This window comes from Hyperolius riggenbachi, chromosome 9, assembly GCF_040937935.1.
Source record: "Hyperolius riggenbachi isolate aHypRig1 chromosome 9, aHypRig1.pri, whole genome shotgun sequence".
Taxonomy (NCBI): Eukaryota; Metazoa; Chordata; class Amphibia; order Anura; family Hyperoliidae; genus Hyperolius; species Hyperolius riggenbachi.
In genome coordinates this window covers 278247552-278274130 of record NC_090654.1, presented here as the reverse complement: position 1 = coordinate 278274130, position 26579 = coordinate 278247552, and the positions used below count along the sequence as shown (strand labels likewise).

Here is a 26579-nt window from a genome sequence, read left to right as displayed (position 1 = left end):
ATTACCGCTACTGCTACCGATTCCACTTTCCGCTACGAATTTCCGCATCCCGATGTGGATTTCCGCCGGAAATCGCGGAAGTTTCTGCCGCCTTTAACATCGATTTTTTTCAAACTATAAGGCCTTTTTGAAAACTTTTTTTTTTCATCTTGTTCACTAGATTTTGTTTAATAAACTCAGAAAATTTGGTGTTTCTAGGACTTAGGGGGGCTTTGCTATTAACCGCTAAAGTTAGCAGATTTTTACTGTAATGTAAAATGCAGAAAATCCGCGTTATTCGATATGCAGTAATTTTAAGCCAATCAGAAGACTTAGAATGAATAAGCATCAGAGAATGCGGAAATTTCCGCCTAAATCCCCATTCTCTGATTGGTTTATTCATTCCGAGTCTTCTGATTGGCTTAATATTACCGCATATTGCTGAATGCAGATTTTCTGCATTTTACATTACAGTAAAAATCCGCCGACTTTAGCGGTTAATAGCAAAGCCCCCGTAAGGCCTAGACACACCAAGTTTTCAAGGTTTATTAAACAGAATCTTGTGAACAAGATGAAAAAAAAAGTTTTCAAAATGACCTTATAGTTTTTGAGAAAATCGATGTTAAAATCTGCAGAAATTTCCGCGATTTCCAGCAGAAATCCGCTTACCGCACTTGTATTACCAATTTCCGCATTCCGATGCGGAAATGCAATTTCCGATCGGAAATGCAAAAATTGCATTTCCGTGGAATCCGAATGAGCAGCATCCCTAGTGCTGGCCAAGGGGTGGGTAACCCTATAAGTGCACTGTAACTCTCCTGGCAATCATTCCTGGGCGGCTTCCTTTCTGAGGTGCAATTCCCACGAATGCGACCTTCCCCGCTCCTCCTCCCCCAAACTGTCATCCAATCACTGAGAGGGGGCGAGGCTGTGTCTGCTTAGCAGAGTGGAGGCCACAAAGAAGTAATGGCTCTATTAGCCGTATAGGTCCATTAGCATATGGCTCCCAAGCAACCATCTCGTTGTTGCCAGGACTGTCCCTGATTGGGAGGAATAGACCTGTTTACCTTCGACGTATAAGGAATACACCTTTGTCTGTTGGTGATTCCGCCGAGACCCGGGCAGAATCCGCTGCTTTTGGGTCTCGGTGCTTGTTCTCCGCTGATGACGTTGCCGTTGGCTCACAAGCCGCACATTCTGATAGGCGGAGGGTGCGTTCCCAGTACGTCCTCTGCAAAGGTAAACATATAGTCAGCTGACTCCTGACAGAGCGATGTCAGCTGACACCTAGGTAGGGCCTTGCTGTGTGATTGGTTGTGCGGAGTCTGGCCAGCCACTGATTGGATGATGAAGTATATTTAAATCTGCAGAGTGCTCCCAGTCATCGCCCGTGATAAGCAAAGCTTTGGCTAGTTGCTGGGTGCGCACTCACTTGTTAAGATTACTGGATATTGACCTTGGCTTGTACCTGACTATTCCTTGTCTGATGTGATTAACCTCTGCTTGATTCCTGCATACCCTTGCCTGCCTACTGGACACCCTTACCGGTCGCCTGGGCTGGACCGACCTCTGCTAGTTACTGGACACTCTTGCCTGCTGCCTGGACCGACCTCTGCTAGTTACTGGACACTCTTGCCTGCTGCTTGGACCGACCTCTGCTAGTTACTGGAAATTCTTGTCTGCCGCCTGGACCGACCATTGCCTGTTACTGGATACTTCTTGCATGCTACCTGAACTGGACGATAAGTATACTTCAACTATTCCTTTCAGTCATCTGAATAACTTTTGCATTCAGACTAAACTGGAACTGTCATAACTTGCATCATCTATTACCTGTTGCATAATACTGCATGCGGACTTGCATGAACTATTTCACAACTTGCATCATCCATTACCCGTTGAATAACTTTGCATGAAGACTTGTTTGAACTGTCTCATACCTGGTTTACCCGCTGCCTGAACCTTGCCTGTGGATTGCTTGATACTGGAAAATCTTCAATCACTGTCTCTGCCATTACCGACAAACAGCGTTGATTGCTTCATACTTCTGAACCAAGGTAATAACCCTGTGTGATACTGATGAACTATTGAACTGTGTTACTAGCCTCATTAGGGTTCTAACAGGTTATTCCTCTCTACTTCAGTCTTTATGCCTTGCACCTTAAGACCTGGGGGTAACCGCCGTCAGGAGATAAATAACGTGTCCTGCTCACGCGGGGTCTTGTCTATAGGTGAAGACGTGGGCTGGGCTCAGAGCCACCGTAATAGATTGGGGCATAGAGACTGAGTGAGGACATAACTTGTCAAGCCTTACAGGACGTTTCTAGCCTTTTTGTCACCCCAGGTATAATGCATAATTATGGATGTATCTTGCAGGGAGTCACCTTCTTCCGCGTCCCAGGCTGCTTCCTTCTCCTGTCCAGCTGGGACCTGGACAATTAGCGGTAAGGAAGTCTGAGGACAATGGGAGGGGGACTGACATCATCCCTCCCTCTACATGGGCCCCCCTCTTGTGTTTCCCCTGCTGTGCTTTACTCTGCAACTGGAAGAGACACAGGAGGATGGACAGGGCGGGAGGAATTAAGTCCACCCCATCCCTCCCCACTGCTAATCCAGCTGGATTAGGCTACCTGGGTAGCATTTGGGGATGTTAGGAACGGCACCAGACCGTCAGGGAAGCCATCAATTTTATTTATTTATGGGGGGGGGCACTAGACCACCAGGGAAGACTTTGTTTGAGGGAGGAGGGGCACTAGGCCACCACAGAACTGTATGTGGAAGTGAGGGGTGCCACTTGACACCAGGGAACTGTGTAGAGGTGGGAAGACCAATAAAGACCATGAAACTGTATACACGAGGAAGGGAATATGGCACACATATGGTTGTGGCAGTGGCATGTCAGAGGGCCTGAGCCCACTAGCACAGCTGTGTCCACTTCTGTCCACTTTTCAGCATCTGTAACATTGATGTGTAACTGAAAAGCAGACACAACTGCATCAGCGGGCTCAGGCCTTTAAATGGGCACTATGGCGAAAAATTTTAAAATATGTGCAAACCTAGACAAATAGTACATTTTATTTCCAGAGTAAAATGAGCCATAAATTACTTTTTCTCCTATGTTGCTGTCACTTACAGTAGGAAGCAGAAATCTGACAGAAGCAACAGCTTTTGGACTAGTCCATCTCTTCATGAGGGATTCTCAATGATTTATTTATTTTCAAAAGCACTTAGTGAATTGCTTAGTTGCTCTGTCCAACTGCCAAAAAAAACTGTGTCGCGAGCAGGGAAGCTGGCCAGCATCATTGTTTGTTTAAATCCTTTTTAGGGAATATCTTTATAAAGAATAAAAGCCTTGGTGAGAATCCTCTATGAAGAGATGGACTAGTCCAAAACCTGTCACTTCTGTCAGATTCTACTACCCACTGTAAGTGACAGCAACACAGAAGAAAAGTCATTTATGGCTCATTTTACTCTGGAAAAAATCATACTTTTTATTTGATTATGTTTGCACATATTTTAAATTTTAACATTTTTCGCCATAGTGCCCCTTTAATGTTCCTTTTTCCTGGCTTCAACAGGTGGAAGGTATGAGAAAGTGTCCCTAAACAGCCCCTTTCAAAGGAAAGAGAGTATCCCAGGGGGAAAACCACTGCATCCCCTCCCCTCCTCTGCAAGGAAGGATGCATCAGTGATAGGAGAAGCTGATCAGCACGCAGTAGCCACAAGTGTGCTGATGAAAGTGTACAGAGTATGTTTAAAGAGCACCTGAACTCGAACTTCCTCTCTGCTCTAGAAGATTAGCAACGGCATAATTACCTTTAAAGAAAAACATTTATTTGTTACAGCTGATTCAAATCCTACAATACATCTGCAGAGTGTCTACTTTCTGCTTTCACCGAAGCAGGCATAGGTTTAATATCCTGTGTTTACAAATGTGCTCTTTGCCGTGGCAGTCAGCTGACACAGCTGAGGGATCAAATTACAACTTGTATTAGCTACAGATGAGGGGGAATTCGACGGGCTAAACTCTCTAAATACATACAGGGTGCATTTCCATATGCTTTCCTTCTGTCCTGTGCAAGAGTTCAGGTCCACTTTAAAGGGGAAATGTTCAGAAATAACCGTCAGCCAGGAAGAATCTCAGATCTCTCCAGGTAGAGTAATCAGTCACTTATTTCCTTTCCGTTCACTTGAGGCCTTTGCAGGTTATGAGAGCAGATCTAGCATAAGTCGGAGGCAGTAGTTGCTGCTCCCTGCAGTCATTCCCATGCAGTTTATCGCACAGGGAGCGGATGTGGCGGCAGAAGGCTGAGGAGCGGCAGATGATGAAGATCCAGGGATCCACAACGGAGTTCATGGAGAGAAGCCTCAGGATGAGGAGATCGTAATATTCATTCACCCCCTCCGAAAAGATCCCCATGTACACTCGGCCCTGCGGGTGGGAAATACAACGTTCTTAAAGCGGTATTGTCACCATGAAAATCAAATTTCAACAGCAACTGGTCTGAGTGTTTTAAGTGATAAAGATGCTAATTCTGCATTCAAAAATTGCAAAACTTTTTTTCTGCTGTTATGGTTTGTAGTTATCACATACTTTAGGAGCACACTGGCCCTAGTGCCAAAGAGTTGAATGCTAGGAGTTATTTTTATCTATAATATATTCCTCCTCTTCCATTTATTTCCCTGCCTAGCTGCTTAACAGAAACACCATCTGATCACTTGTGTTTAAAAGCAAGGCTGAGTTGACTCAGTGATTGGAGGATGAGAAAGTGCAGTTCCTAGTATACACCTCAGTGGGAGTGTCTGAAGACTCTGGGAGGAGGGCAGCTAATGAATACACAATGAGCAAGAGAAGGGAGGGGGGAAACAAGAGTCGGTGAGGATATGATGTCAGCATTAGCTTGGCAAGATGGCCACTGCCTAGAATAGGCTTTTCTGCTTTTCCTTTATAAGATTCACAGGAATCATTATATGGATAGCACAATACATCTGTTATGTAAGTAGAAGTAGTATTTATCTACTTATATATGCGTTTTTTATTTCTAGGTTAGCATGGGTGTCGCTTGTTCTTTAAAGAGAAACAGTAACCAAGGATTGAACATCTTCCCAATCAGTAGATGATACCCCCTTTCCCATCAGAAATCTTTACCTTCTCTCTAAAAGATCATCAGGGGGGTCTGTATTGCTGATATTGTGGTGAAACCCCTCCCACAGTGTGATGTCATGACCATGGTCCTGACAGTTCGCTGTCTGTGAACCTCGTTGCACTGTGGGAAATATGGGGATTTTCCAACTGCCAAGCAAGCAGTATCTCGCTCTGTGCATAAAACTCTCAGTAACAAACATTCTGTACAGATCACCTGGCAGAACTAAAGATTTCACCGCCGGTGAATGATAAATGTCAGAATGTAAATCAGGGAGAGGAGAGATTTCACAACGGGCAAACACTGACTAAATCATTGATAAGTGAGTATTGTAAAACGTTATTCATTACGTTGTTTTCACTACAGGTCCTCTTTAATATCACTGACCAGCATTGATCGCATCCACACCCTTCTTTATTTACCCTCTTATTTCCAGACTGGCATACAGCTCCGCCCACTCTCTGCCGGACGCGTCACATCGCCGTCCGCCGGTCTCTGGGTTAATTACTTTTACAATGGTTGTTTTTTCCTTTTTTTTTTTTTTAATATATATCTTGGGGAGGAAGTGACATTTTTCAGACGGAAATGAATGATTTATCTTAGAATCACAGAGTCCTCATATCTCATTTGTGGCAATAAAGTATCAGTTATGGGTTTCTGTATTCCAACTGATTAAATATTTAACACGATCTCTTAGTGGAAGAATAAGTGAGTAAACAGTCATGGCCGAAGGCACAGAGCTTTATATCACAAATGTCCTGATACTGATGAAATATAGCTGTGTGCTAACCTTCCAGAGAACCCCCCGCCCTCCACCCCCCAGAACTTCCTCTCTGCTCTACCAGATAAACAGCATAATAACCTTTAGGGCTCATTTACACTAGAGGCGTTGGGGAATTTTTAAGCGCAGGCGATTTGTACAAATCGCCCTACAAGCGCTTACACTATGCTTTCCAATGAGATAGTTCTCATTGGGGCGTTCCGTTTGCTTTCTGCTGACAAAAGCGCCGAAACTTATAGGTTTCTGTGAAGAGAGATACACTTTGATATGAGTTTAGTTGACCCTTTTTGGCAGGTCCTCTTTGTGGGATTCAGAATCAGTCTCCATACACTCGCATTGAAGTATTCCCAGGAGAATGACCACAGAAACTCTTTATTCTTGTTCCCAGCGTTAGATGATTTTTATCAGTACATCACGGACCTCATGTCACAAGGACCTCTTAGTGAAGGGGACAGCAGATGCTGCACGCCAGGCCAGCACACAGACCCTGCAACGTCCCCCTTGTGTGATACATTTCTCTCTGATGCCTGGTGATCCCCCGCATTGCCTGGCTGTATTATCAGCTGTATCATCAGCAGGAGCCGATGACTCCGTCTAGATATCTGCAAGGATGCTTCTGTCTTGGTGAAAGTGTTAAAGGAATACTGTAGGGGGTCGGGGGAAAAAGAGTTGAACTTACCCAGGGCTTCTGATGGTCCCGCGCAGACGTCCTGTGCCCGCGCAGCCACTCACTGATGCTCCGGCCCCGCCTCTGGTTCACTTCTGGAATTTACGACTTTAAAGTCAGAAAACCGCTGTGGCTGCGTGGACGTGTCCTGGCTCCCGCTGACATCACCAGGAGTGTACTGCGCAAACGCAAACCGTACTGGGCCTGTTGTTTTCCAACTTTAACCACGTTGCATCCAGACCTTGTTTCCCACTTACAGACCAGAGCAGTTTTGACAGTTTAGCTATGTCCCCAGGGCCGGGCCAAGGCATAGGCTGGAGAGGCTCCAGCCTCAGGGCGCAGTGTAGGAGGGGGCGCACAATTCATTCAGCTGTCATTCCTAATTGTGTATGAAGCAGAAAGAAATAAGAAAAGGGGATACATAGCAGTGACTGCAAGCCAGATTACTAGATATTAAGGTGTTGGGGAGGTTGTGGGCCCCGTGGCACCTCTTAGTCTAATAGCAATCAGTGTGTGATGGCTGGGGTGGGAGGGATGGAGGGGCGCACTTTGGTGTCTCCGCCTTGGGTGCTGGAGGACCTTGTCCCGGCTCTGTATGTCCCTATTTAATCAGAAATAACTTTATCCCTACTTATGACACAGAAATGAAATATAAATAGTTTTTTTTCCTGACAAACTAGGCTTTCATTGTATGCCATATTTTTCCCTCAAATAATTTTGTTTTCTATGAATTTTAATGGGAAAACAAGAAAGAAAATTAGAAAAAAACACATTTCTCAGTTTTACGAATTCTTGTTTAAAAATAAAAAGGGCTACTATAGATAAAAAACACAAATTTTTGTTTGGCTATTCTTCCCGCTTATCACAAAACTTCAGATTAGGTTCCTGTCTCAATTTATGGTGAAGATGTTTGAATGCTACAGAGTGTATTTTTCACTATGAACTGAGAAAAGTTTTTTTTGTTTTGTTTTTTATGGTAAAAATCAATCTCATTAGCTCAGGAAACATATATTCCCTTTCACCAATTAGTGCGGCATCAGATAGTTCCAGAAATGTGCACAGGAGCAAGCGCAATCCTGCACAGCACTGCTTCTGCTACAAACAAGACGTATATCTACGTCCTCGTGGCTTAGAAGAAGTCACAGAGGACGTAGATATACTGTAGTGGTGGAAAAAGTGGTTAAAGTTGCAAATTCCAGAAGTGAACCAAAGGCGGGGCCGGAGCATCGGTGAGTGGCTGCGTGGGCACAGGATGTCTGCGGGGGACCATTAGAAGCCCCAGGTAACTTCAACTCTTTTTTTCACCTGACCCCCCCTCACTCAATATTACATCTGCCCTAATGCATCAAACACAGTACAAAACAAATATGAAACAGGATAAGGCCTCTTGCACACTACATGCGATTCCGATTTTATTTATTTATTTTATAATTTTTTTTTCTTTATATAATCTGATTTTTGATTCCGATAAAAAAAAAAAAAAAGAGAGCACTGCATGCTGCTATGTTTTTTAATCAGAATCAAACATCAGATCGTATTAAAAGTCAGAATCGCATTTAGCGTGCAAGAGGCCTAAAGGCTAATACATTGAGCCATACATTGAGCGATTTTGGCGGCGGATTAAAGGGACTCCGAGCAGTGCAGAAACTATGGAAAGATGCATATCATTTTAAAGCTCTCTTTCTCCTCTTTCCAATAGTATATAAACCGCCTTTTAGTTTTAGTGGGCTTTCATGCAGCCAACTTTCAGTTGGCTGCATGAAATAGTTTTTTTTTTATTAAAAAAAAACCCTCCCGCAGCCTCCCTGGCGATCTTATCAGAACGCCAGGGTGGTTAAAGGGACTCCGAGCAGTGCAGAAACTATGGAAAGATGCATATCATTTTACAGCTCTTTCTCCTCTTTCCAATGATATATAAACCGCCGCCCTACGCCTTTTAGCTATTTTCGCGATTGAAATTGCTGCAGCCGCGATTTTGATTGCGAAAATAGAGAAAACTAAAAGGCGTAGGGCCGCGGTTTAGATGTCGCCAGAAAGAGGAGAAAGAGAGGTTTAAAATGATACCCATCTTCCCATAGTTACATTGTATTACACAGGCCGACTTTTTCTGCTGAATGGAGCTGCTGACTTTAGGAAAAAGTCGTCCTGTGTAATACAAGTAACTATGGAAAGATGGATATCATTTTAAAGCTCTCTTTCTCCTCTTTCTGGCGACATCTAAACCGCGGCCCTACGCCTTTTAGTTTTCTCTATTTTCGCAATCAAAATCGCGGCTGCAGCAATTTCAATCGCGAAAATAGCTAAAAGGCGTAGGGCGGCGGTTTATATATCATTGGAAAGAGGAGAAAGAGCTGTAAAATGATATGCATCTTTCCATAGTTTCTGCACTGCTCGGAGTCCCTTTAACCACCCTGGCGTTCTGATAAGATCGCCAGGGAGGCTGCGGGAGGGTTTTTTTTTAATAAAAAAAAAACTATTTCATGCAGCCAACTAAAAGTTGGCTGCATGAAAGCCCACTAGAGGGCGCTCCGGAGGCGTTCTTCCGATCGCCTCCGGCGCCCAGAATAAACAAGGAAGGCCGCAATGAGCGGCCTTCCTTGTTTTGCTTAGATCGTCGCCATAGCGACGAGCGGAGTGACGTCATGGACGTCAGCCGATGTCCTGACGTCAGCCGCCTCCGATCCAGCCCTTAGCGCTGGCCGGAACTTTTTGTTCCGGCTACGCTGGGCTCAGGCGGCTGGGGGGACCCTCTTTCGCCGCTGCTCGCGGCAGATCGCCGCAGAGTGACGATGATCGGGCAGCACATGCGGCTGGCAAAGTGCCGGCTGCGTGTGCTGCTCTTTATTTGAAGAAAATCGGCCCAGCAGGGCCTGAGCGGCAGCCTACGGCGGTGATGGACGAGCTGAGCTCGTCCATACCGTCAGGCTGGTTAACCAGATCTCTCTCTGATCTAATCTGATTGAAGAGAAATCTGTTGGCTGCCATAAACCGCAGGTCGGCCTATTGATGCTGCCCCCCTAATGTACATGCAGGAAGTAGACACCCTGCAGATTTATTGCAGGATTTGTATCAGCTGTAACAAAGAAATGTTTTTCTTTAAAGGTTATTCTGCTGTTGCCTATCTTTTAGAGCAGAGAGGAAGTTTTGAGTTCAGGTCTGCTTTAAAGTGTACCCCAGCCAAAGCTCGGGTACAAATTGAGATACTTACCTAAAGTAAGAAGGAAAGCCTCAGGATCCTATTGATGCTTCCACCTGTATTCTGATTGCCCCCCCCCCCCCCCATCCCTGCTGAGCGCGGCCCACAGAAAGACTAGTGATAAAGCATTGTGAAGCCTCTTCCTCTCCTACGGCTTAGATTTCAATCATCCCTCTGCGCGTCGTGTTCTTGCCGCTACCACGGATCGCGTCACTCTCTCCCCGCCGCAGATCACTCGCCCTGTCGTCTACATGATGACAGGGCTGTCTGAGCCAGTCAGGAGCAGATTTCATTGGCTCCTGACCTGGTCATCACTGTGAGCCAATCCCATTGGCTTACATTGATATACAGCATCAGGAGCCAATGAAAGCCGCTCCTGCCCTGCTCACGAAGTTCTGCCCTCATAGAAACCGCAGAGAGGATTGCCTGCAGGGATGAAGGAGCGGCGTGACCGGCGGGAGCGCAAGGTATGTGCGGCGATTCTTTGGGAGGCGCCATTCTTCAGTACCAGCGATCTCTGGTCCTTAAGGGGCTGCTGGTACGTAAGTTGTTAATAAAGTCAAAATTCAAACTCAACTGTAGTAGAGTCAAATAAGTTTCTGCACAGAAAGGGACCCTGAGCAGTACCTAGAATGAAAAATTTCACTTACCTAGAGCCTCCTCCAGCCCACCATAGGCCACGGGATCCCCCAGCATCCTCCTGGCTCCTGTCTGTGTCCCTCCGGCGACTCCCGTTACCGCTGACACGAGCCGGGTGTCTGGCGACTCTTCTTAGAGCTTCACGCTTGTCGTCATCACGCCGGCCAGAGTGACAGGTCTGCGCATGCGCGGTTTAGAGTTAGAAAACCACGCATGCGCAGACCTGTCACACCGGCTGCCGTGATGATGCCGTGTGACCTTGCGGCCTACAGTGGGCTAGAGGAGGCCCAAAGTAGCTGAAGTTTTTTGTTCTAGGTAAGGTTCAGGGTCACTTGAAGTGATGTTTTTGCTAAAGAGCCCATGTGCAATTCACTTTTTCTCCTGAATTTTCTCCTAGGAGAAAATGTTTTATCTTCAGATGATGTATTATCAAAATTACTTTGAGTATTTTCTTTACTTTTGATCGGAATATGCCAATTACAATTACGTAAAATTTCAGGTAAAATTTTGCAATTACGGCCACACGTAATTATGATTTGGAAATGCAATTGGTTGTGCTTTACCCAATTATAATTTTGTGTCATTATGCATAATTTAACATAATTTCGTGCCCCCTTTAGCAGTTAACAGCAAAGTCCATATACACACGTCGGCTCTACTGCGCAGGATGACGTGGACGTGCGGGTGCGAGCACAGAAGAGCCGACAGGTTGCCATTATTGCTGGCGGCCAGCGGGGGGACCCCAAGGACCACCGGAGCTGCGGCGAGGGACTGAGACGACTGCAAGGGGCTGGAAGAAGCCCCAGGTGAGTAAACATAGATTTTTAAGTACGCCTCGGAAGTCCTTTAAGGGAAATAGTGGGAACAAGTAATAAAAAATGACATTTTAATGAGTTTAAAAATAATTTTCTTTTGAATTTTTAAAATCGATTTTTTCAATCACAAGTACTTTTTGAAAATGTTCCTTAAAGGGAACCTGAACTGAGTAAAATTATTTAAAATAAACACACGAGGTAACTTCAAATGAACATTACATAGTTGCCTTACCATCAGTTCCCACAGAAGCTCACCGTTTTTTTCTTATAATGATCCCTTCCAGTTCTGACATTTTGTCAGAACTGAAATATATCAGTTGCTGTCAGTTATATATCAGTTGCTGTCAATTATAGCTGAGAGGACAACTGTTGTGCAAGGCAATGTCCATATTTCCCTATGGCTCAAGTGGGCAATGTTACAGTTTAACAGTGTGCTGACCAGAAATCTGTTATGCGGTAATGGCCATTTTCAAAATGGAGGACAGAGAATTCCCTTGATCACAGTGGATAAACAGGACTCAGGAGAGGAGAAAGAGATTGAGGAGTAGACTACACGGGAGGTAAGTATGACTTGTGTATGTTTATTTTCACTTTTAATGTTCAGTTCAGGTTTTCTTTAACATCTTAAAGAGAACCCGAGGTGGGATTTAATTATGTTAGTGGGGCACAGAGGCTGATTGTGCACACTAACACCAGCCTCTGTTGCCCCATGGTGTGCCTCCAGGACCCCCCTGCGCGCTGCTATACCCTCTGCAGTACTAGCGACACACAGCGTGTCACCAGCACAATGTTTACCTATGCCTGTCTGTTAGCGCCGCTCCCCCGCCTCCTCCGTATCGCCGCTACCCGCCCGCTTCACTTCCCTCCAATCAGCGGGAGGGAAGGGTTGCGGGCAGGTAGCGGCGATACGGAGGAGGCGGGGGAGCGGCGCTAACAGACAGGCGAGAGGTAAACATTGTGCTGGCGACACGCTGTGTGTCGCCAGCACTGCGGAGGGGATAGTGGCACGCAGGGGGGTCCTGGGGGCACACCATGGGGCAACAGAGGCTGGTGTTTAGTGTGCACAACCAGCCTCTGTGTCCCATTAACATAATTAAATCCCACCTCGGGTTCTCTTTAACATGCATAGCAATTTTGGCGACAATAGCATGTATAACCGCTTAATCTGGCAGGAAATTATGCAGAATTACGCCTAATTGTAAAATTACGGTTCCTCAATGCTTTTACAAACTAAATAAATTATGATTTTTCCCAAAATGTCACATTATGATTTTGCATTATAATTGTGAACTATGATGCAAAATTACGATTATGGGAAATTCATGCTTCATGATAATTTTCTAGGCTTGCTGGTGCTTTAAAAGGCATTATATTGCACTGAAAATATCTCTAGGAAAAAACTCAAAAGAATGAATTGCATGCTTGTTCATTCTATATTACATACCGACAACTAGTTTTTTAATTTTATAAGGAGTTGGGGCAATCTACTTACAGTTAGAGGCAGTGAACAGATTGCAAATAGAACAGTCATCACTGCAAGGAGAACAAGATGGTCTGTCTCCTCCATCTTGGCTTCCTTGAACTTCTCACCCATGGACCTGCTGTTGGCTTTCACCACTGTACAGGTCCTCAAGTTCTTACTCCGATACATTTTATAGAGATGTCTCATGATGGTCATATTGCACAAGATGATGGCTACGACCAATAGTCCCATCACTGTGCTGTAGAGAAGCGAATAGGTCGCGTCTTCGGGTGATGAGTTCTTTACTGTCATTTCGATAAAGCACCACGTTCCAGGGCAGTACTGCACAAACTTCCCAATGCCGAAAAAAGGCAAGGAACAAAATGTGAGGCTGAAGATACAGGACACGATTGGTATTGCAAGCCCAACTTTGTTGGTGACGTGTTTCTGGTATGTAAACGGATGAGCCAAAGCCAACCAACAGTCCAGTGCCATGGCCAAGAGGATGATTGTAGGTGCCAGTCCAAAGAAAGTCATACAGAAGGCAAAAAAGCCACATAAAGTTTGGTCACCAGTCACTTGAAACAAGGTTTCGTTTTTGGAATAAGCAGCCAGGACAATGGGGCATACTATGACCTTCCCCATGAAATTCACAATGGTTAGCCCTGTTACCTGTATATAGAAGACAGAGGTCTTGATGTGGTTCTTTCCATCCTGCTTGTGGTGCCAGAGGATGACCAGGGCAAAGATGTTACCGAGGATGCCAAGAGCAAACAGCACAGAGCTGGGCACAACAGAGTATGTACCTTGGATGGTTCGGGTTGAAGAACAGGGATAGAGATCCATAGGGAATAAAGCTAAAGAACTGAGCTATGAAGACTCTCAGATGTTCTTCTGATGTCTGATGATGTTCTTCAGTGTCTGATTCCACAAGAGAAAACTCTTCTGTCTCGTTATAGTATTTACAGAGCAACAGATGGGGAGGAGAAAGGAGCAATTGTCATGCAAAGCAAGTGCTTTAATTAATAATGTCCTCTTTATTCTCGGGAGGTAACTCCGCCAGTAGATTCTGGCTATGAGGAAGCAACTGTAGAATTCATAGCTATCGGATTGTGACGTCCTCAACATAAAATAACAAAGATGGAATAAAAAAATCCATTGCAACATCGTAGAATTCTAACCTGGCTTTGTTAACATTTGGCTCACTTTCTATTTCCTCCCGACGTTTTATTTCCTCCCGAGAAACGTAACTCATGTCCACAATATATTTTTTTTCCCTACTTCCTTCCCAACATAAAGAAAACACCTTTGGCTTTCGAAATAGCACCCCATGCCATGCATTCATCTACAGTATGTGCGTCAACTCAGATGCCTTAGGGCCTGTTTCCACTATACGCAGATTGGATGCAGAAAAACTGACTCCAATGAATGTCTATGGGCCTGTTTCCACTAAACGCAATTTTTCTGGTGCAGATTTTCCCCTAGGCATTCATTGGAGTCAGCTTTTCTGCATCCAATCTACGTGTAGTGGAAACAGGCCCTTACTTCTCGTATCACCCTGGTTTTTTGGATTCTACAGATCCCCTGGGCCACATTATCACATACCTCCCCCCATAAAGAAGAGTTGGTAAGAAAGTTTAAGGCCTCTTTCACAGTGCGACGTTAAAGTCGCACATTAGAAAATGTTTTAACGTGGACTAACGCACAGCAATACTAAGGGTGGCCATACATGGTACAATTTTTCATTTTTTTTCGATTAGATAATTTAGTTCGATTATTCCGTTAGATCGAATATAAAGATTTTTCCAGCATGTCCGATCTGATTTTTCTCGAAAAAACGGGATAATCGTTCGAATTTCTTGATTGGAAAAAAAAATATTTTCAACTTTTATTCGATCATTTAGATCGAATAAATGGGATAATCAAACGTTTTTATTGTACCATGTATGGCCACCATAAGTCTGTGCAACATTCACAGTGCACACGTTGCGTTTGTGTGTAACGTGTAGCGCTATTAGAAAGTGCTGCATGCTGTGCGTTATACACGTTATTAGCTGCATTGGACTGTTTGCACATGCTCAGTAATGACTTGGAAGCATACCTTTCATTGCCTGTATGCATACTGTATGTGACGATAATGGGGCATTAAGTTGCGTTGTAAGTTTTTGGGACGTTGCTTAGTTAGTTTGCGTTGTGACTTTAACGTCGCATCAAAACGCAACGTCCCACTGTGAAAGTAGCCTAAAAGGCAGGTCAACTTTGCTTTCTTACCAAAATCCACTGCTGCTTATCCCAGAACCTCGCATGCTGCGTCCTGCAATGTTGTCCGCTCCCCCTCCATACTGTAACGATGCTGTTGCCACACAGTAGAACATGAAGATGAGCGTCTGAAGCCCGTAAGTCGAGTTTTGGCTCTGAATGTGCCTTTTTTTTTTTTTAGTTGAAAGCCTCCACAGGTGTAATCGTCCCTAAATTTACTATGGACGTCAGGTCAATAGCGGGAATATCGAATTTAATTTCTTTTGTTTATAAAAAATGTAAATCCAAATCGAATGGTGAAACTTTTTTTTCAATTTCGAGTGACAGTACACATTTAATTTAACAGTTGAAAAAAAATGGAATGCTCAGAGTCCCCCCTCCCAAGCACTTTTAATCCCTTCTGCCCCAGGGAACTCAAAGTCCACCTGTAAAATGTATGTGGCTAAGTTCACAGTGGGATATTAAAGTCGCGCATTAAAACAGCATTTAACGCAGAATAACTCACTGCAATGAAAAATCAATGCCCCATTCACAGTGCACACGTTACGTTAGTGACTAACGCTGCACGTTAAGTAAAAGTACTGCATGCAGTGCGTTATACACGTTATTAGCTGCGTTGGACTGTTTGCACATGCTCAGTAATGACTTGGAAGAATACTTTTCATTGCCTGTATTTTTTACTGTATCTGCTGTATGCGACGGTAACGCTGCGTTGCCACTTTTTGGGCGCGTTGTGTTGTAAGCTTGCGGTGCGACTTTAAAATGGCATCAAAACGCAACGTACCACTGTGAATCTAGCCTGTATTTTTTTTGTTTGTTTCGCATTTACTTTAAAGGGAACCTGAGTTGAGAGAGCATATTTTAAACCATGCACATTGCCTGACTGTCCTACTGACCCTCTGCCTCTAAGGGCCAGTTTCCACTATACCTAGGCGAATCCACATAGAAAAAAACACTTGCGGATTCCCATACGTATGGAAATTTGTGTGCTTTGGGGCGCTTTTTTTCATGTGAATTTGCATGCGTAACCGTGTGTTTTTTTTTTGTTTTTGTTTTTTTGCAATTTTCCTTTAGCCATTCATTACTATTGACTCCCACGCAGGCCAGAATTGACCTCACAGGAGCCTATAGGCACAGATCTTGGCACCACCTTAGACTTCACCCTCCATAAACTTACAAATCCCTGCAGAACCGCACTGCAAGTGTGCTGGCTGTCCCAGCTGGCACTTCTCCTTTACTTCCCTTGCCCGTCATAGGAAGCTACAGATGCACCTTAGTGTTGGAACCTCAGTATTAACTTGCTAGAGGAGCCCCGTGACTGAAGGAAGATCTCATCAGTGGAATGCTGAGAGCAGGGTGAGTAACCTCTCATTTACACTCTCATCAGGACTCTGCATAGGGAAGGAGGGAGGGGCTCTGGGAGGGAAGTGAACTGCCTTTCCATCATCAGGCGTCTGTAGGCACGAGCCTACAGTGCCTTATGGTAAATCCGGCCCTGCTTCCCTGCCCAAAATCGCGTATACATTAAAACGAAAATACGTAAACTGCGTGAAAAATTGTTACAGAGGTGGCCATTTATTTTTTTCGCCTGCCGGGGGAAGTGAATGTCACCTGTAATGGAAACAGGCCCATTGAAATACATTGCTATGCGAATACACAGGCAGATAATGCATGCGATTTTGCCATAGAGGAAACGGGCCCTAATACTTTTAGCCATAGACCCTAAACGAGCATGCAGGTCAGATGTTTCTGAATGCAGTGTGACTGGATTAGCTGCATGCTTGTTTCAGGTGTGTGATTCAGACACTACTGCAGCCACAGAGACCAGCAGGACAGCCAAGGAACTGGTATTGTTTAATAGGAAGTAAATATGGCAGCCTCCATATACCCCTCACCTGGGGTTCCTTTAAGCCCCGTACTCATCGTCTGACAGGTCCTGCAAAGTCCCCTTAACGACGGTCGTCAAGCGACACTTCTTCCTGCAGACGGGTATGTACGACGTCATGTGACGCTACACGTCGGGAGCGAATGAGACTTCAAGCAATCGTGATACTTTGCGCGGGAGTCGTCTGGGATCTTAGCAGTACGATCCGCCATGACGGTCGTTATTGCGGCGTGATGCTAAGCGACGTTCGCATAGTCGTGTGACTGCACCTACGTTGCGATGTCATGGCGACGACCACTCGGCGCTGAAAAAACGTCGGTCGTCAGGAAAATGGTCGGGTAAATCGCGACGTGGTTACATAGCTTATTAGTGACCTTTTGTGAGAGGCATATGAAAGCTGCTGAATTTATTTCATTTTTTTTAAACTCTTAAAATATATATTTCCAGGCTGTCCTGCTGATCCTCTTCCTGCTCCAGGTGTCAAATTCTGACAATTATGGAGTCAAAAAAATCAGGTCCATACAGTACTCATCCCGATCAAACAACTACTGTCATGGAAACGACTTTACCCGCAACCAAAACAAACGATGAGTCTTTCCGACTACATTTTCCACGCACCCGATATTTTAAACAACCAAGTTATTTAAATACTGCGCGCACAAGCAGAACCGACCATGCTCACACCTTGTCCACACGTGGCTGACTGCACGATATCTCCCCAACAGTCATTTAAGTTGATCTGCCGGATCAGACTAAATTCCCGCAATCGGTGACTCGTCGTTTGGCTGCAATTTACTAATTTTTTTTTACACAATTCTTGTTGGATACAGAGAAATCTGTAATTTTTCAGATGTCTCAAACGAATGTATTCGAGCAATTGTGTACGAGTCTTTAGGCAAGGGATTAAGGTATTCTGTCGAGGGCACCACCAGATCCTATTGCATTACACCTCCCCCTCCAGTGTAGCCATGCCCCTAGGTAACGGGCATTCTTTAAAAGGAAATAAAAATGGCAGCCTCCATAACCCTGTAGTCCTTGTAAGAACTCTCAGAGCCATGAACAGGGCCGGTTCTCTCATGAAGCAAGGTGAAACATTTGCATCAGGCGCAGAGATTACAGGGGCAGCATGTTTGTACTGTGTTTACAATAACAGCATGCAGTCAGAGTAGGAGGAGAAGTGAGAGGAGAGCGAGGTGAGGAGGTCATCATTGGGGAAAAGCAGCTTGTTGTGCTGTGTGAGGAGTCTGACAGTGAGTGAGGAGGGGGAGGTGGGAGAGCAGCATTGGGGAAAAGCAGCTTGTTGTGCTGTGTGAGGAATCTTACAGTGAGTGAGGAGGGGGAGGCAGGAGAGCATCATTGGGGAAAAGCAGCTTGTTGTGCTGTGTGAGGAGGCTGACAGTGAGTGAGGAGGGGGAGGCAGGAGAGCAGCATTGGGGAAAAGCAGCTTGTTGTGCTGTGTGAGGAGTCTGACAGTGAGTTTGGAGGGGGGAGGCAGGAGAGCAGCAGTGTTTCATTTGACTTGCACAGAAGAAGGGAGGAGGTGGCACTGCTGTCCTGACTGAGGAGGAATGGAGTAGCATTTAAAATGCATGCCAACAATGTGGCTCATTAACAAAAAAAAGCAAAAAAAAAAAAAACCTTCCATTTTACCTCATCGTCGTCTTTATAAATGTAAAAGTTTAACAGAGGCTTTTATTACCCTACTTTTGTATGTGACAGGGCCTGCCTGACCTCAGAAATTTGTAGCAGATAAGGACTGCTGTAACTGTTTTATTGCACACATTAGCAGAGAACAAGCAAAAGCTTCCATCAGCAGGGGGGTGGGGAGATAGCACACTTTGCTTCAAAGAATTTAGAGAAGTCACAGATGTTTTCTTCACACCTTCTCTCTGGATAAATAATGGACATATAAAAGGGGAGGGGGGAACATAGCAGCTCCTATAGCTATTAGAAACCAGGTAAAACTGCAGGAAAAATATGCTTGCTTCCCTTTAAGTATACATTTAAAGCAGGTTTTCTTTAACCGTGCAGTGAAATAATCTTGAATTCTCTATCACTTTGCTGTCTTGTATGCGACTTGCCTGCCACACCCGCAGTAATGCAGAGCCCATCACACACTGCTAATGCTCTGAGTGCTCTGTAACCCCTCACACATGTTTATTTTGCAGTTGTGTTTCTGCCTTGGAGCGCTGTCGTTCTATTGGCTTTGAGTGCTCAGGACTGACGACTTTCCGAAAATTAGACATTGTCTGCCAGACATCCACTTAACTCGGGCTGTGATTATATTATCACATGAAGAATCTGGCCATCAGGACAAGTTCATTTGAGCTAAGATGATCCAATCTCCCTATCTGTCTCTCTATAAATGTAATTATCTGTCTATTATCTCCTAGGCTTTATCTGTAATCTGTTTATTTATAAATGTAACACTTGTCTGTCTGTTTATCATCTTTGTGCTTCATATTTCTTCTTCTCTACCACATTCCATGCCTCTCAGCTTTTTGAAAGACGAAAGAGGGACACTTAAGCCACACCCCTGATCACGCCCCCGTCACACCCCTAGTCTTGCATACCATAAAGATTTCATAAGAAAATATGTTGTTTTATAATTCAAACGACTCTTCCCTTTCTATTCTGGTTCATTTTCCTTCATATTAACATTTCAAAATAAGAAATATATCAACTTAAAGTGAACCTTAAGTCAGTAAAAAAAAATGAGTTTTACTCACCTGGGGCTTCTACCAGCCCCCTGCAGCAGTCCTGTGCCCTCGCAGCCACTCACTAATCCTCTGGTCCCCCGCTGCCAGCTAGTTCTGCTCCTACCAGCGCCCTGCAGCAGTCCTGTGCCCTCGCAGCCACTCACTAATCCTCTGGTTCCCCGCTGCCAGCTAGTTCTGCTTCTACCAGCCCCCTGCAGCAGTCCTGTGCCCTCGCAGCCACTCACTAATCCTCTGGTGCCCCGCAGCCAGCTAGTTCTGCTCCTACCAGCGCCCTGCAGCAGTCCTGTGCCCTCGCAGCCACTCACTAATCCTCTGGTTCCCCGCTGCCAGCTAGTTCTGCTCCTACCAGCGCCCTGCAGCAGTCCTGTGCCCTCGCAGCCACTCACTAATCCTCTGGTCCCCCGATGCCAGCTAGTTTCGTTTTTGCCGACAGGCCCTTCAGGACTGGGCATGCGTAGCTTTTTCCGCATTCCCGACTGCAATTAGCGCTATTGCGGGACACAACGCATACAAAAATACGCGTTGCCGCATATGTATGCGTTCGTAATGCGGCAACGCGTATTTTTGTATGCAATCGTGCTAATTACAGTCGGGAATGCGGAAAAAGCTACTCGTGGTCAGTCCTGATGGGCCTGTCGGCAAAAACGAAACTAGCTCTTTTTTTTTTCTGGCTTAAAGAGACACTGAAGCGAAAAAAAATATATGATATAGTGAATTGGTTGTGTACTATGAATAATTACTAGAAGATTAGCAGCAAAGAAAATATTCTCATACTTTTATTTTCAGGTATATAGTGTTTTTTCTAACATTGCATCATTCTATAATATGTGCAGATTACACAACACTCAGCATTCAAAATGATTCTTTCAGAGCAGTCTGTGAAGTAATGACCTCTCCTCTAGCAGAGGAAAAGTAAACAGTTATCTTACAGTTGAGATAATAAAAGTCAGATAACAGCCCTCTCCAGGACTAACTTAGTCGGAGAGCTTAATGGCTTGTTTGCATAGAGATAACAACTGGAGTTTCTCAACTCTTCCTGTACTGGAAACAATTAGACTGATGTATCTGATCTTAATGTTTTATTTCTTAGCTGTACTACACATACAAATCATAATATCATCATTTTTTTTTTCGCTTCAGTGTCTCTTTAAAGTATGGGAATAACGTTTAACCACATAAGGACCATGGGGTTAAATCCCACCCTAAAGACCAGGCCATTTTTTACAAAATAGGCCACTGCAGCTTTAAGGTCTCTCTGCAGGGTCGCACAACTCAGCACACAAGTGATTTCCCCCCGCCCCTTTTCTGCCCACCAACAGAGCTTTCTGTTGGTGGGCTAAGATTGCTCCCAGGATGTTTATTTTATTTTATAAATAATTATATCTTTATTTTTTATATACCCCCTCCCTTCCTCCCCCCGCCAGCTAATCACTGTGATCGGCTTTCATAGGCTTCAGCCGATGACAGCGGATCACCCCTGAGCCTGTCCCCGGATCACACGGCTGTCCCCAGTACAGTGCTGCGGTTTTGCCATCTAACAGTCTCCTAGCGGCGATCGCCGCTGGGAGACTGATGTCATCCAAGCAGACATGCCCGCACCATCTCCTGCGAAACACACCCCCCCAGGACTGCATGCTGATCGGCGTTAGGCGGCCCTTGGGCTGCTGACGAGTCCACACCAATTGGCATGAAGCGGTCCTGTAAGGGTTAAATAGAGTCAATTAAACAGTAGAAAAATGCATATACAGTATTTACACAGATCTGTAAATGAGTCCTGAAAGAGGGACACATGAGGGACAGAGGGAGTTAGTTCCCTAAGAGGGACTGTCCATCCAAAAGAGACAATGGCCTCAATTCACTAAGCTTTATCAAACACTTTATTGAACGTTTGATAATTTACCTCATGGGTAAAATCTAATTTTGTATTCACTAAGGTGTTATACAGGGCCGGCCTTAGGTTTCACAGCGCCCTGAGCATAACCAGATTTTGGCGCCCCCCCCCCCCCCCCCAATTCATCCTCTTTGCGTGTGAGCGCACCACACACATACACTAATGGGGGGGGGGGGGGGGGTGGAATCTGCTGCCTAAATACACTAAAAGGGGATCTGCGACTGCAAGACCAGTAGCCTATATACACTAAAGGGGGAATCTGCCTACATCTACAAGACTAGTAGCCTATATACACTAAGGGGGGGGGGGGGATCTACCATAGGTAGGTGCCCCCAGTATAGGTTAGATAGGTAGCTGCCCCCAGTATAGGTTAGATAGGTAGCTGCCCCCAGTATAGATTAGATAGGCAGCTTCCCCCAGTATAGATTAGATGGGTTGCTGCCCCCAGTATAGATTAGATGGGTTGCTGCCCCCAGTATAGATTAGATGGGTTGCTGCCCCCAGTATAGATTAGATAGGTTGCTGCCCCCAGTATAGATTAGATAAGTAGCTGCCCCCAGTATAGATTAGATAGGTAGCTGCCCCCAGTATAGGTTAGATAGGTAGCTGCCCCCAGTATAGATTAGATAGGTTGCTGCCCCCAGTATAGATTAGATAGGTAGCTTTCCCCAGTATAGATTAGATAGGTAGCTGCCCCCAGTATAGTTTAGATAGGTAGCTGCCCCCAGTATAGATTAGATAGGTTGCTGCCCCCAGTATAGATTAGATAGGTTGCTGCCCCCAGTATAGATTAGATAGGTAGCTGCCCCCAGTATAGATTAGATAGGTAGCTGCCCCCAGTATAGGTTAGATAGGTAGCTGCCCCCAGTATAGATTAGATAGGTTGCTGCCCCCAGTATAGATTAGATAGGTAGCTGCCCCCAGTATAGGTTAGATAGGTAGCTGCCCCCAGTATAGGTTAGATTGGTAGCTGCCCCCAGTATAGATTAGATAGGTAGCTGCCCCCAGTATAGATTAGATAGGTTGCTGCCCCCAGTATAGATTAGATAGGGAGCTGCCCCCCCCCCAGTATAGGTTAGATAGGTAGGTGCCCCCAGTATAGGTTAGATAGGTAGCTGCCCCCAGTATAGATTAGATAGGTTGCTGCCCCCAGTATAGGTTAGATAGGTAGCTGCCCCCAGTATAGATTAGATAGGTTGCTGCCCCCAGTATAGATTAGATAGGGAGCTGCCCCCAGTATAGATTAGATAGGTAGCTGCCCCCCCCAGTATAGGTTAGATATTAGGTGCCCCCAGTATAGGTTAGATAGGTAGCTGCCCCCCCAGTATAGGTTAGATAGGTAGGTCCCCCCAGTATTGGCAAGATAAGTAGCTGCCCCCAGTATAGATTAGGTAGGTAGGTAGGTAGGTAGGTGCCCCCCTCATAGTGGAGGGGGAGCCGTGGGGAGGGCAGCCCGACCTCTCCCTCCCTTCCTCTCCGGGCCGCCCTCCGTGCTCCCCCCTCCGATGCTGCTGCAGACTGCAGAGAGAACAACTCACCTCCCTGGTTCCGATCGCCGGCGCCTCTCACGTCACTTGCCGCTGGTCTCCTCTTCCACATTGTCACTGATGCACACTAAACTTCCTGCTTAACAGGAAGTTTAGTGTGCATCAGTGACAACGTAGAAGAGGAGACCAGCGGCAAGGGACGTGAGAGGCGCCGGCGATCGGAACCAGGGAGGTGAGTTGTTCTCTCTGCAGTCTGCAGCAGCATCGGAGGGGGGAGCACGGAGGGCGGCCCGGAGAGGAAGGGAGGGAGAGGTTGGGCTGCCCTCCCCGCGGCTTCCCCTCTATTACGGGCATGTTTGTTTGCGGCACCAGGGGGCGGAGCGAGACGGACCCAGCCGGGGCCGCAGCTTCCGCATTAAAACACAGGCGGCAGGAGCGCCCCCTGGAGGCCGGCGCCCTGAGCGATCGCACCGGTCGCTCAGGTCAAAGGCCGGCCCTGGTGTTATAGATTTATTGAACGTTTTATCAATAAAACATGTGATAAATCTATAACATCTTAGTGAATTCAAAATTAGATTTTACTCATGAGGTAAATTATCAAACGCTCAATAAAGTGTTTGATAAAGCTTAGTGAATTGAGGCCATTCTGCCTATGTACATTATGGGTATCATTCATAAAGGTGTTGTCGGTAATGAGACTGAGTGCGGAAAAACACCGCAGCCGGTATTTTAGACTTCTGTGTGGGCATTCATAGAAAAGGATACAGTTGCGATAGCAGTGCGGAGATTTCCCAAACTAGGCTGGCGGAAACAGGAGAAGTTGCGGAGTTGATACATTTCTCCGTGTTCCGCTCTACTGCAGCTGCCTGGGAGGTCTGTGTCTCCATTAACTTAACATTGTTATCGCCACATCAGAGGGAGCTGTATTCCCCGTCCTCATACCGCTTGCGGTAATCTTTATGAATTGACAGTTTGTTACATTTTTTATGATAATCACCGCACAAGGCGGTGATTTATCGCTCTGCTTGGAAATGTCAGCTTCGCATGCGGAAAGAGCCTTTATGAATGCTGACTTTGCTAAGTGGTCGGTAAAGTGAGCTGTTTTCAGCATTTCCGCATGCGGAAATGCTTTATGAATGATAGCCAATGTATGAGACACTCGTATTAAACAAAGCAATTACACATGGAACTGTACTAGCTGACCTCCCCACCTCCCTTAGGCCTCTTTTCCATGGACTGTTGAACTGTGTGCTCAGAAAGCAGTTGCCAGGCTGCAGTGAGCAGTTGTGTGGCAGCAGCAAGCAGTTACCAGGCAGCAAGCAGTTGTGAGTTTGAGAGGCATTTCACTGCCTAGCTATCAACAGTCCGTGGAAAAGAAGCCTTAGGGCCTGTTCACACTGCACGCGTTTCCAGCTGCGTTTTGGAAACGCGTGCAGGAGGCCGACACGCACGACATCAGACAGTGCATAGAGTGCACTGTCTGATGTTCACACTGCATGCGTTCCGGAACTGTGTGGTCCGGGAACGCATGCTGCACGCGGTTTTTGCAAAAAACGCGCGGCTGTCCCATTCACTTTTCAGTGATGGGATCAGCCACGCAACGCACACAAACGCGGATAGCGTGCGTTCGCATGCGTTGCGTTTCGCATGCGTGGCCGTCCGCGTTTGTAATGTGAACGGCCCCTAACTCAAATTCCATATTACACATGACTAATTTGCTTACCTAATAAAAAATTCTTGAGACATAAATGCAGAAATATTTTGGCCCATTATTAGGGTTCAATTTAAATAACCATAACAAATATAATCATGTAAACAACACGCCTTGTCAGGTGACTCCAGCCAAATATTACAATTACAATCCTTGTACTAAAAGCCACATATCACAACATCAGATGTTCAAGAAACTGACAGCGGACCTGAACTCAGAACCTCCTCTCTGCTCTAAAATATATGCAACAGCATAACAACCTTTAAAGAAATCCTGCAATTAATCTGCAATGTGTCTACTTACTGCTTTCATGGAAGCAGACATAGGGTTAAGATCCTGTGTTTACAAATTAGCTGCTCTGTCGGGGCAGCCAGCTGACACAGTTGAGAGATTAAATTGTGATTAGTCACATAGAGAGAATATGACAGGCTAAACTCTCTAAATAAATACAGGGTGCACTGGCGTAACTACTGGGGATGCAACCCCATCGGCCGCAGCGGGGCCCGGGGCTGCTCTGGGGCCCGCCAGCCATGTGCGGGGGGAGCGCTGACTCCCTCCCGATTGTGGGACCCCCCAGCCAGGTGTGGAACTGCCCGCGGCGTCTAATAGACACCTGGCCAGTTCATTACCCGCAGCCTCCCGGGAGGCAGAGCAGGGCTACGGCAAGATGGCTGCCGAAGCCCATCACTGGAGACTATTTGTGTCTCCAGTACAGGGCTTTGGGCGCCATCTTGCCGTAGCCCTGCACTCTGCCTGTCAGCGAGGGAGATGTGCTGCTGGAAGATAGTCGGGGAGTTGCGCGCCAGATGCCGGCCGAGAGCGGAGGTTTTTTCACAGGTGCTGCCAACATTGAGATTTTCTGGTAACTGCTGCCCACATTGCAATCAGGGGCGTAACTAGAAATCACTGGGCCCTCCTGCGAAAATGAGGATGCCCCCCCCCCCCCCATAGGCACCAAATAATTGTAATGAGGCAGCGTTTCACCATAAAATAATCCTAATGCAGCAATGTTTCACCAGGAATAAATCAAATTGTGCAGCATTTCCCCATAAAATCGTAATGTGGGCAGCAGCCAGCAGTCACCAGAAAATAACCATAAAGTGGGCAGCAGTCACCAGAAAATCGCAATGTGGGCAGCAGTCACCAGAAAATCGCAATGTGGGCAGCAGGCACCAGAAAATCGTAATGTTGGCAGCAGTTACCAGAAAATAACCATAAAGTGGGCAGCAGTCACCAGAAAATCGCAATGTGGGCAGCCGTCACCAGAAAATCGCAATGTGGGCAGCAGTCACCAGAAAATCACAATGTGGGCAGCAGTCACCAGAAAATCGCAATGTGGGCAGCAGTCACCAGAAAATCGTAATGTGGGCAGCAGTTACCAGAAAATAATCATAAAGTGGGCAGCAGTCACCAGAAAATCGTAATGTGGGCAGCAGTCACCAGAAAATAATCATAAAGTGGGCAGCAGTCACCAGAAAATCGTAATGTGGGCAGCAGTCACCATAAAATAATCATAAAGTGGGCAGCAGTGACCAGAAAATCGCAATGTGGGCAGCAGTCACCAGAAAATCGCAATGTGGGCAGCAGTTACCAGAAAATCGCAATGTGGGCAGCAGACACCAGAAAATCGCAATGTGGGCAGCAGACACCAGAAAATCGTAATGTGGGCAGCAGTGACCAGAAAATAATCATAAAGTGGGCAGCAGTCACCAGAAAATCGCAATGTGGGCAGCAGTCACCAGAAAATCGCAATATGGGCAGCAGGCACCAGAAAATCGCAATGTGGGCAGCAGGCACCAGAAAATCGTAATGTGGGCAGCAGGCACCAGAAAATCGTAATGTGGGCAGCAGTGACCAGAAAATCGTAATGTGGGCAGCAGTCACCAGAAAATCGCAATGTGGGCACCAGTTACCAGAAAATCGCAATGTGGGCAGCAGACACC

At 45.9% G+C, this 26579-nt stretch overlaps 1 protein-coding gene across 3 annotated transcripts in view; it reads right to left on the bottom strand.

The window, feature by feature from the left end:
• Nucleotides 1-3791: 3791 nt before the first annotated feature.
• The window catches only part of PTGDR (prostaglandin D2 receptor), a 193522-nt gene continuing 170734 nt past the window's right edge, over nucleotides 3792-26579 (bottom strand). Inside the window, exons 1-2 of one of the 3 annotated variants that reach the window (XM_068252309.1) lie at nucleotides 12714-13529; nucleotides 3792-4411 (exon numbers count right to left, since the gene is read on the bottom strand). In XM_068252309.1, coding sequence (XP_068108410.1) covers nucleotides 4166-4411; nucleotides 12714-13529 — 1062 coding nt within the window. In that variant the 3' untranslated portion in view covers nucleotides 3792-4165. Of the gene's footprint in view, nucleotides 4412-12713; nucleotides 13530-26579 lie in introns of those variants that run through there. The other 2 variants (XM_068252308.1, XR_011023864.1) reach the window with 2 other exon arrangements.